The sequence below is a fragment of the Myxine glutinosa genome, chromosome 11, assembly GCF_964187855.1.
Source record: "Myxine glutinosa chromosome 11, kmMyxGlut1.1, whole genome shotgun sequence".
Taxonomy (NCBI): Eukaryota; Metazoa; Chordata; class Myxini; order Myxiniformes; family Myxinidae; genus Myxine; species Myxine glutinosa.
Window position 1 is genome coordinate 64,751,869 of NC_136271.1, and position 12,536 is coordinate 64,764,404.

General features: G+C 42.4%; 1 protein-coding gene across 7 annotated transcripts in view; it reads left to right on the top strand.

Annotated features, from left to right (window-relative positions):
* The window catches only part of XPNPEP2 (X-prolyl aminopeptidase 2), a 79,365-nt gene that overhangs the window by 48,839 nt on the left and 17,990 nt on the right, over positions 1-12,536 (top strand). For all 7 annotated transcript variants that reach the window (XR_013624978.1, XR_013624977.1, XR_013624976.1 and 4 more), the window contains 5 exons: positions 6,960-7,069; positions 9,760-9,837; positions 9,973-10,044; positions 10,155-10,215; positions 10,399-10,468. Coding sequence is in view for 3 of the 7 variants with exons in the window: in XM_068097125.2 (XP_067953226.2) it covers positions 6,960-7,069; positions 9,760-9,837; positions 9,973-10,044; positions 10,155-10,215; positions 10,399-10,468 (391 nt within the window). In the remaining 4 variants the exon portion in view is untranslated. The remainder of the gene's footprint in view (positions 1-6,959; positions 7,070-9,759; positions 9,838-9,972; positions 10,045-10,154; positions 10,216-10,398; positions 10,469-12,536) is intronic.

Below are 12,536 nucleotides of genomic sequence, written 5' to 3' on the forward strand. Positions count from 1 at the left end.
GTCATCTCCCTCAACCTTCTGCCTCACTCTTCCCCCTCCTCAAATAACACCTCACTGCGCCTCACCCAATCACCATCAAACCTTTTGTCCGCCCCATTCTTCCTTTTCTCCAAGCTATTCTGAAATCTCTGACACACCTTAAACAGCTCTCCCTACCTCTTCCTCCTCTTCCACATCTTACCCTACCGCCCCCCCCCCCCCCCTGTTCTGTATCCGATGCTCCCCCTTCCTCTTCTTTAACAGTATGGACCTCAAACATCCGGGGCCTTCGCTCAAACTTGACTGATCTCTCCATACAGGTTGCTTCTGACAAACCAGATGTGATCTGCTTAACAGAAACGTTCCTCCTTCATGATGTCTCTGATTCCTTGGTATCTCTCCCAGGTTACTCCCTCCTCCGGTATGATAGACCTGAGCCTCGTCCTGGAGGTGGGGTTGCTATCTTTATAAAAAAAACTCTCTTCCTCACTCGCCCTGCACTGCCCTCTCTCCACCTCACCCACAGGAATACCTTTGGCTATGGCTTCCCATTCGCTCCCACCTTTTGTTAATATGTGTCTTGTACCGTCCACCAAACAGTGATGACTCCATCTACATCTCGCTGTCTGATAATATGGACCAACATCTATCTACCCATCGCAACTCTCTCTTCCTCATATGTGGTGATTTCAATTGTCACCATGCCAGTTGGCTGGATGTGGGTACCTCTCTCACCAGCCATGGCTCTTCAGCAAAGGACTTCTGTGACTCACTGGGACTGACACAATCTGTCAATCTCCCGACCCGGATCTCAGTCAACGGAGCATCTTCTCTTCTGGACTTGGTTATGACTAACTTCCCTGAAAATGTCTGCTGCTCTTCTTCTACTCCAATCGGCTCATCTGATCATGTGCTTGTTAAAGTGGACATCTCTCTGACCATTCTCAGAGAGCCTCCTCAGCGTCGACGAGTCTGGCATTTCACTCAGGCAAACTGGCACGGTCTTCAAGCAGCCATCAATCATCTGGACTGGTCTCCCATCTCTACCGCCTCTGACATCAACTCATCCTGGGAATTCTTCCAAAGTAAATTGCTCTCTCTCATGCACAGATTTATCCCATCTCGTCTTCAGTTGTCATACCCTTCCTAGCGTCCATGGTACACGGAATCTTGCGGTTGAGGCTATTGCCCAGAAACAACTTGCTTTCGTCTCCTGGAAAGCAAATCCAACGGAAGGAAATCTCATTTCCTTTCACAAAGCCCAAAACAAGTGCGTGTCCACCCTCAGGAGAGCCAGGAAACAATATCTCTCCGTTCTCAGCACCGAACTCTCTTAACTGTCTCCCTCTTCCAAATCCTCATGGTGTCTGGTCAAATCTGTTTCTGGTGTTTGTTCCCCCTCCATCCCCTCCCTCACCTCAAACGGCCACACGGCTGACTCGGCACGTGAAAAAGCTGAATGCCTCAACTCTGTGTTTGCCTCTAAATCTTGTGTCCCAAGCCCATCCCTCTCTGTACCCACAATACCCAGTCGTACCCAGCTGCTCCTGGACTCTGTGTCCTTTCCTCATGACAAGGTGGAAAAGTTTCTGTCAACCCTCGACTCTGATTCTGCAACTGGACCTGACGGCATCAGCCCACGGGTCCTAAAATGCTGTTCTTCCGCTCTTTCACTCCCTCTCTCTGTTCTCTTCACCCCCTCTTTTGCTCAAGGTCATCTGCCATCTGCTTGGAAATCTGCCAACATCACCGCTTTGCACAAAAAAGGTGCAAAAACAGATCCCAGCAACTACAGACCAATCAGCCTTCTCCCAATTATCAGCAAAGTCATGGAATCCATCATTGCTTCAGATATGAAATCTTTCCTCTTCTCCAATGGCTTGATCTCTGATCATCAATTTGGTTTCAGACCTGGTCACTCTACTCTGGACATGCTGCTTCTGCTTTCTCAACAATGGATGGAGGTCCTCAATGCCAAACAGGAAATTAGAGCTGTCTCCCTTGACATATCACGTGCCTTCGATATGGTCTGGCACCCCGCTCTGCTCACCAAACTCTCCACGCATGGCTGGCGGACTTCCTCTCTAGTCGTAGTCAACGTGTGGCCCTGAATGGGTTTCTCTCATCTCCTCTTCCTGTTCAGGCTGGAGTTCCCCAAGGCAGTGTTCTGTGCCCTGTGCTTTTTCTGGTCTTCATCAATGATCTTTCTGACTCTCTCGAAAATCCTCTCTATCCCTTTGCTGATGACTCTACTCTCTGTCGCTCCATTCTTCATCCCTCAGATCGGCAGTCTGCAGCCTCCTCACTCTCTGCAGACCTGGACAAAATCACAGACTGGGCAAACAAGTGGAACATGTCTTTCAATCCTGACAAATCTCACACTCTTACGATGTCTCTCCGAAAAGACCGACTGGACAACCCTCCCATCCACTTTCTGAATAATCCTCTCCAAGAAGTTCTGTCACTCAAGCTTTTGGGTCTCACTATCTGCCATCATCTTTCCTGGGAAAACCACATTTCAAATCTGGCCTCCAAAGCCAGTCGCCGACTGGGCATCCTCCGTCGTGCGAAGTCCTTCCTTGGCACACCTGAGCTCCTCACCACATACAAGGCTTTCATCCACAGCTCAATGGAATACTGCTCTCCCCTCTGGGCTGGTGCTCCTGCTTCACACCTAGCTCATCTTCACGCTGTTGAAACCAAAGCATTCAGAATCATTGGAATCTCCCGCGATGAAGCTAACTCCAAGGGCCTCTCACTCACTCACCGCAGGCAGATTGGTGGTCTTTCCATCTTCTACCGACTCCTCTCTGGCCTTGCTCCCCCAGCTCTCTCTGGGCTCTGTCCCGCAAATATTCCTACAGGTCGCACAAGATCTGCCTGCAACCCTCTTATGGTTAAACTGCCAAAATCAAGACTCTCTGCTCACCTTCACTCCTTCATTCCTCTTTTCTCCCACCTCTAGGACAAACTCCCTCACTCTCTTCAATCCCACTCCACCCTCCAGGTCTTTAAAACAGCTGTTCACCACCATCTCTTATCTTCCCCCATCCAAAACCTTGATCTTTTCTACCCCCGCTAATTTCACCCCAATTCCACTTTTTTGAAATACCAACTTCTGTCCTGGAAGTCCTTGGTGTCCTTGTGTTTTATACTTCTCCCACCTCCCCCCCCCCCCCCTTCCCACGCCTCCTCCCCCCAAGCCCTCTCCCTCCCACACATCTCCCTGCTCTCAAATAATGTTGTGTTTGTGTGCTTCCCCTTCTCTCCCCATCTTGTCTTCCGCTCCCTCTTTTTATATATTTTGTTTGTCTGGTTGATTTGTTTGTGAAGTAAATGTTAGCTCTTTCACGAGCCTCGATTCAGTATACAAAAAAAAAAAAAAAAAAAAAAAAAAATTGTACTATGACAAAACACCCCTCATTGGGAAATGGACCAACCCGTGCGCACGGCAGAATGGATGAAACAAAACTACCACATCGGTGTTGAAAAGCGAAACAGCTCAACTAGAACGACATTCGGTGGAGAGCATACCTCTACCAGGTGAACAGTTCATGTTTTGTTAGGTCGGACACTGATAGGTCGGATCTGGATCCGACTTGAACCAAAATCGAGTTATTGTCACTAAACCAACTCATCAACCTAGTTTTGTTATAATCCATCCATAACTTTTTGAAATATCTTTCTTTATATCGTTTTTTGCTCCATCTATCAATGATAAAGAATCACTTCAAATTCGAGGACGCGGATTCGGATTCAAATCTTCACCAAAATTGAATCAATTCTTCTTTGTCACACACACAACCTGTCCCCCAAATTTTGTTCAAATCCGTCCACAACCTTTTGAAATATCATATGATATATCGTTTTATGCTCTCTCTCTCTCAATGGTCAAGAATCCCTTTAAAATAATTTCAGATCCAGATCCGGATTCGGATCTTCACCAAAATCTAATTGATTCGTCCTTGTCACACACCCAACTCGTCCACCAAATTTCAGCCGAATCATCCACAAGTTTTTGAGATATTGTGCTATATATCGTTTTTTGCCCTATCTCAATGGTGAAACATAACTCAAAAAAATTTACATGAAAATGATGATTTTGAAGTTTGACCTTGACTTGACCTTTGATGTTTTGACCTCAAAGATAGTTGATATCCATATTGAACGATGCACTTTGTAATTGCTGTTTAATTCTCAAGTTAATCAGATGAGAATTGACAATTTTCCACATGAAAATTGATGATTTTAGAAGTTTGACCTTGAGCTGACATTTGACCTTTTGACCTCAAAAATAGTTGATTTCCCAATTCAGTGACTCAATATGCAAATGCTGTTCAACTTTCACAGCAATCGGATGAAAAAATGACGATTTTAGAAACTTGACCTCAAGATGACCTTTGACCTCAAAATTCATAGGCTTCTCAGTTGTGACTACCTACCTTCACAGCTTAATAAAGTTTCATGACGATCAGTTTAGAATTGTGACCCATAGGCAATTGACATACAGACAAACAATAAATCTGTCATTGTTGAACTTTGTCCGATGTTGACCTTTTGGCCGATGATGACCTCAGAAATAATTGGTGGTTGAATTCAGTGACCTGATATGCAAATTCTCTTCAAATTTCAAGCGAATTGGATGGAAATTGAGGATTTTAGAAATTTCACCTAAGTTGTTGACCTTTGGCCTACATTGACCTTTTGACCTCAAAATCAATAGGCTTCTTCCTTGTGACCAACTCAACCATTTGGTGATGTTTCGTAAAGATTGGTTTAAAATTGTGACCTGTAGGCGACTGACATACAAACAGACCAAACAGACCAAACTGACAAACAGACAGAATAACGCACAAGACCATTATACTTGAAAAATCTTCGATTTTGTAAATAATTAAAACTTGGTAATGAATACACCAATGCAAGTGCTCGGGTGTGTTCATTACCAATCAGCTAGTCCTATTCCTAGTAGATGTACCCAGTAGATCCTTCATTAACTATTGAATAGAGTCTATGTATTAATGCATTTTCATGTATTTGTGTTTTTCGGGGATGTTTAAGGTCGAAATATTTTTTGTGCCCAGGGCCCCAAACAATGTTACTCCGCCTCTGCTAGTGTCAGGTGTGCTTATATCTTCTTTATTTATTAGATATCATACGGATGTAAATACAAACAAACAAAACAGAAAAAACAAACGTAAATACAAACAACAGGCATTTTATGGCCATTTTCCCTGCAAGAGCGGGGGTTAGCCTTGCGGTCCCCATGACAATCTTCTCCATTTTGCCCTATTTTCTGCATCTCTCCTTGTTGACCCCCTTGCCCGCATTTCATCTTCCACCATCTTTAGCCAAGTCTTTCTCGGTCTTCCCCGTCCTCTACTTCCTTCTACATTCATTTCCATCACTCTTCTCAACCAGTCACTTTCATCCTTCCTCAACACATGACCAAACCATCTCAACCTGTTCCTCTTCACAGCATAAATCACAGGCTCTATTCCCATCATCTTTCACAATTCATCATTTGTCTTCCTCTCTCTCAACGATACTCCACACATCCACCGAACCATTCGCATTTCCACCCTTTCCAGCCTTCGTTGCTGCTCTACGTTCATTACCCATGTCTCGCTCCCATAAATCACAACACTTCTCACACATGCAGCATACACCTTTCCCTTCAGCTTCAACGACACTCCCCTCCTCGTCAGCACGCCACTCAGTTCCCGAAACTTCTTCCATGCACATCTCACTCTAGCAACCGTTGCCGAGTCTGATCCACCTTCTCCATTCAGCATGTCTCCTAGGTAACTCATAGGACGTAAATGAACACTCGTTTTACTCTGCGCACGTTGCACATCACGTGCAGCGAATTACACCTCCCTGGGCCTTGTATTTATTATTTAAAAGAAAACACTTCTGTACACCGCCCTTGAGGCTCCGTTTTCAAGCCACCATCTACATTTCCAATATCAGAGTCATAATTCCTCTTTTATGGAAAATGTTTTTCGATTTTGTTTTATCCTCAAAAAATGTACCGTAGTGAACATGCATTCGTGTTAAAAGATTGGTCTTTAAAACGTACTCTAATGAAGGGGGGCAGACACCTGTACAAACACACAAACTGACATTGTGTTTTATATGGTTGATACCTTATGCATACTATCGTTCAAGCAAAGCATGCAGTACCTCCTCCTTATGTAAATATATTTGAGCATGTTATGACTTTATAAGGCATGAGGCATATATTTATTCGACATACACAACACGGAGAGGAACAAAATGGCATTGTGTTTTATATGGTAGATTTTTATTATTATTATGATTATTATTATTATTATCAGTTAACATCATAACATAAACTGCACAACCCCATTAAGCGATTTATACCTTGAATTTTTATTTTGTATTCGAGAACAAATACTGTTCTCAAATAATGACAATCACCCCAAAAGTCGATGGTGATGCGTTCCTGCAGTTCCTTTTAATTAATGCATGTGATATATGTGTATATGTATTGTAACTTGCAGGGAGTGCTTTTTGTGTAAAAAAAAAAGCCTTCACTTTCCAAACAGAATGATGCCAGAAGGAGATGACATCCCACACTAGCTATCGAATTATTGCATTATGGCAAATAATAATGACGGTTTATGGTTGTCACTGGTAAAGTGCATCTTTAAATTTAAGGGAGCATGGTGGAGCACATGAGCTTATGGTTTTCAAAAGGGACCGTGACATCTGACACTTTACAGAACTGCCATGTCACTATTGGATTGTCGGTCAAAAACCAGGCCAGTTCATGAATGACCCGCTGACTCATTTATCCCAAAGGGTAGCTTACTCTGTGATGCAACACCCTGCCTATAATGGGGTTGCTGCTGATCAAACCCAGAGTTGACTGTTCAAACAAACTAGGAGCTACCTCTGAGGTATCCTTTCGGCCTTTCGCCATTAATGAAATGCCTGTTTTATTTGTATCGCAGATCAGAGATGCCGTCGCCATGGTTCAGTTTCTTTCTTGGCTGGAGGAGAAAGTACCAGAAGGCCTTGTGGACGAGATATCAGCACAGCAACATGTGGACATGCTGCGCTCGTGTGTACATCCACCAGGCGGGAATGCTTACATGGGCACGAATCACCATGAAGTTCAAACACCATATTGAAACTCTGAAAGCACAACATATCTACCAAAAAACCCAAAAAACTTCAGCTGAATAAGCACAGCGGTACAACGTTCGCTCTCGGAACACTCAGAAAAAAAAAAATCTGAAAAACAGCCATTTTCTCATGATGTAACAACCAATTGCATCATTTTCCCACATTTTTGTAAAATAGGATAACAAGATAACTTGAAAACAAGAAGAAAAAGACATAAAATGCCTAAATTATTTTGCCAAGTATGAACAAAATCTGTCCATATATCTCCAAGTTATGGTTGTGGACACACGCATGGACGGACGGACAGACAGACAAGACCCAATCCATAAGCCCCTGTTTCAGACTAAGTCCAACGGCGGCTAATAAATCCCACTTCTCTCTCCTGCAAGGACACAGGGAATGAGTAGAGTATATTATGGAAAGAAATGGAAAGGCCATAGCCTACCAAGGCTTGCTTAATTACCTCCGCCACTGAAGATGGATGGAGGTTATGTTTTCACCCCTGTCTGTTTGTTTGTCTGTGAGTGCGATAACACGCGAACGCTTTCAGCTATCTGTGTCAAACCATACCAGAGGATTCCGAAGGACAAAAGTGAGGCTGTCAATGTTTTGTTTTTTATAGCTATATAGGTCAAAGGTCAAGATTAAAGATCAAGGTTCCCTCGTTTGTCCGGGTGATATCTCAGCCATCCTTCGACCTAGGAAGCTGAAATTTGGGCACAATAGTGAACAGAATATCTCAAGAAGTTGTGGATGAATTCGGACAAAAGTTGATGGAGGGGTTGGGTGTGAGACAAGGACGGAATTGTTAGATTTTGGTGAAGATTTGGATCCAGATCTGAGAATTTTTAAAGTGATACTTCACCATTGAGAGACAGGACAAAAAACAATATATAGCACGGTATCTCAAGGTTATGGACAAATTCGGACGAAACTTGGTGTATCGGTTGTGTGTGTGACAAGGAAGAATTGATTCGATGTTGGTGAAGATCCTAATCCGGATCCGGATATGAGTTTCTTTTAATTTTACAAGTGATTCTTTACCATTGAGTGAAAGGGCCAAAAACGATATATAACATGATATTTGAAAAAGTTGAGGATGAGTTATGACTAAACTTGGTGGATGAGTTTGTTAGGCGACAAAAACAAGCCAATTCGATTTTTGTTCAGGTCGGAATCCCGATCCGGCCTGTCAGTGGGATACAAAACGTAAAATGTTCAGCCTGGCGGAGGTTTGCCCTCTACCGAGTGCCGTTATAGTTATCTTTGTAAAACCAAGCAGTTCATGATGTTCACGTCAAATGGGATACTATCACAGTCACATCCTCGATGGATCATGTATTCATGTGATTTTTTTTTGTATACATTGTGTGTATAGGATAGAAGGATAGCATGGATGTGGAGATGAGCAAATTCACAACAACCATTTGAATGCATAGGGAGCAAGGGAGTCGGAATCCTTCAGGTAAAAGGTGTGGTGAGGGATGATGGACACAGAAAAGATCATAGTTGGGGATAGAAAACGATATTATATGGCAGTGGGCTGCTACCTTGAAGCCCTGTAGGGAAGCCAGAGGATGGAATTGACAATTTAACAGGTGTGACAAAACAGGAACCAAACAGGTGAAATGGCTATGATGAAAGGGAAACCAGAAAAGGAGTGAAAATGTGCAATAAAGCTTGATTCGGAAAGGTAAACCAGAATGATGTACTACTATTGAAGAATGTATTAGGGTAGTGGATGGTGAAAGAGAAGTGGGAGCAAGACCAGAAATAGAGCACAACATAAGCATTTCTCACTCAATGCATGAAGTGGAAATGATGAATAATCTCTACAATAATAACTAGAAAGCATCTGAAAATGCAAAGCCTGTCCATGGCCGCTTTGTATTTAGACTTATTTTTCCGTATGCTAAACATGATGTAAACAGCTTTAAAAAAAATTGACAATTTTAGGCGACCTTTGCCTTTTGACCTCAAAAGCAATAGTCTTCAGTGACACAATATGCAAACCCTGCTCAAATTTCAATAAAATCGGATGAAAATTTATGATTTTATGCAACCTTGAACTTTGACCTTTTGATTTAAAAAATTTTTTATCGGCTTCTAGCTTTTCATTAGTGAACCAATTCAGTGACCCAATATGCAAATTCTTAAAATATCAGGTCAATTGGATGCAAATTGACAATTTTATGTGATGCTAAACTTTGACCTTTTGACCAAATTATTAATTTGTCTTCTCCATATTCTCATAATAAAGTTTTGTTGAAAATTTGATGACAACAGCTGAAATGGAAATTAAAATGTCGGCTCAATTGGATGAAAATTGATGATTTTATGTCGCTGACCTTTGACCTATTGACCAAATTATTAATTTGTCTTCTCCATATTCTCATAATAAGGCTTTAAAAAAAAATTATTACAAAATCTGAAATCGTAAAAAATGTATGGACCAGACAGACAAACACACACCCACACAGACAGACAGTACTGTTTGAAAACCCCATCTCTTGCTGTGCAGTGGACGTAATAATAATGAAGGCTTCGAGTTAACTAAATACCCATGAGTGCCATTTTGTTTTACTTGCCAATCTTCTCTTGCAATCCACAATCTTTATTTTGCAGAAAGCAAAAATATGCAAAAGGGCCAAGTTTTGAGACTATTTCTGCCAGTGGACTGAACGCAGCCCTCGCCCACTATGTGTAAGCTCCATTTGTTGGTGTTGCCAAAACACCTGACATATATGTCAGTGGTAGTGAAAATGATGTTACAAGTACAGAAAATTTTACCTGGTTTCTCTCACCTATTATTTGAATCAACACTCCTTTTTTTTTCAGTCCCGGAAATGAAACGAAGAGACCACTTATGCCGAATGAAATGTACCTGATAGACTCCGGTGGCCAGTACCTGTAAGTATACACTATGCTGTCTTAAATCTCTGCGTAAGGCTGATAATAAAATAACGATCACAATTTGAAGATTCATGTCCCTCTCGTTTCTGTACCATTTTGCTCTGCAGGGACGGCACGACAGACATCACAAGGACTCTACACTGGGGGACACCGACGGACTTCCAAAAGGTACATTGACAACTCTATTGTCACCATGTTGATTACAAATGGCAAACTTTTTGCAAAGTATTGTTTGAGATACATGTGGAGGCTGTAGTGATATTATGGTGTACATACAAAAAAAATACATACAAACAAAAATACGTGCAAAAAAACCTCCCGATGTTTATGAAGATGGAATTGTCGTTTCAGGAGGCATATACCAGGGTGCTCAGAGGAAATCTAGACCTCAGAAATGCAATATTCCAACCAGAAATACTTGGTAAGGAATTTTAGTAATTCGTCCCTTTCTGGGTCTGGGAGAGTGGTGGTTCGATCCCTGGCGAGTCGTACCAAAAGCTTTAAAATGGTACGTGCTGCTTCCTTGCTTGATCCTCGGCATTTAAAAAGGATCGAGCATGGACAAACAGCCATAGGTTGGCAACCATTGCCCATTGTTCCTTGTAAGAGTGCTCATATTAATTTATTTACTGAAAGTATGAGAATAGCAATTCAGTGGAAAGCCTCATTTAATCAAATCCTGTTGTATGCAAGTCCTGTGCATGAATACAACTATAGTAGCTTTAACTACTGTTTAAAAGTTTCCATGGTGGAATAACAGCAAAGTAAAAGGTCTATGGTTTACACCATGTGTTGGCTCTTAAAAGAGCTATTTATATTCTTTATACTTTAAGAATTAACTCCAAAGCAAAATAGAACAAGAAAGAGCAATCAGAGATTGCAGACCCTACCCAGCACGTGTTTGTGTGATGTATTTTGTGTGGTGTTTATTAGCTGCTGTGTTTGTGTGGTTTATTGACATCGGAGATTTATGTTCAATCCAATATGTCTGCCGAACCACGTGACTGATGACGTCAATTTAATTCTCCTGTACAATCTTTGTGTAGACTAGGGCATGCCCGTACTATATATATGTATATCTAAAATTATATCCCCCCCCTCTATTTACATGAAATGGTTTGGTCCAAAGCGAACGGCTTGCGAGTACGGTGACAATCCCCCCCCTCTATTTACATGAAATGGTTTGGTCCAAAGCGAACGGCTTGCGAGTACGGTGACAATCCCCCCCCCTCTATTTACATGAAATGGTTTGGTCCAAAGCGAACGGCTTGCGGAGTTTGGTAAAGAAATCGCCATAGCGTGCACAAACGCGCAGGAAAGCGAAAGAATCGCAAATTAGTTTTAATTAGTTTTAAAACATAGTTTAACGCCAACATAGTTTGCCAACGTGAAATAAATGAATACGCTCTCAAATGTGCCGTCCGAGGCAGAGTCTGTTCGGCACGTTCGGCACACGTGATAGCTCGCTGCTCTCTGATTGGTTGAATCGTTTTTTGGACATAGCTCGGTAACTACTTGTCCGATTAATATGAAACCTTGAAAAGGCACATCCTCGGGTCCCCAGCAATATACCTGGCAAGATTCAAGTATATCGGACCCGTGGTTGTCGAGAAACAGCGGTCACAGACAAACACACAGACATACACACATACACACACACACACACACACACACACACACACACACACACACACACACACACACACACACACACACACACACACACACACACAGAGATTACTGGAATTATAGATAGACTAGGGCATGCCCGTACTATATCTATATCTAAAATTATATCCCCCCCCTCTATTTACATGAAATGGTTTGGTCCAAAGCGAACGGCTTGCGAGTGGTGACAACCCCCCCCCCTCTATTTACATGCAATGGTTTGGTCCAAAGCGAACGGCTTCCGGAGTTTGGTAAAGAAATCGCCATCGCGTGCACAAACGCGCAGGAAAGCGAATGAATCGCAAATTCGTTTTTATTAGTTGTAAAACATAGTTTAACGCCAACATAGTTTGCAAACGTGAAATAAATGAATACGCTCTCAAATGTGCCATCCGAGGCAGAGTGTGCCCGCCACGTTCGGCACACGCGATCGTTCGCTGCTCTCTGATTGGTTGAATCGTTTTTTGGACATAGCTCGGTAAGTAATTGTCCGATTAATATGAAACCTTGAAAAGGCACATCCTCGGGTCCCCAGCAATATACCTGGCAAGTTAAAAGTATATCGGACCCGTGGTTGTCGAGAAACAGCGGTCACAGACAAACGTACAGACAGAGATTACTGGAATTATAGATAGATAATGCTCAATAAATTTCAAACTGATCGGATCAAGTGTTCTACTTGCCTAATTATGACGTCATGTATGTTGTCACGTCATGTATGAATGTATTGTCGTGTGATTCCCCAGGTGAACATCACAGGGATCACGAATGGCCAATAACGAGCTTTTAACTCCGAAGGCGATGATCAAATGCGGATTTTA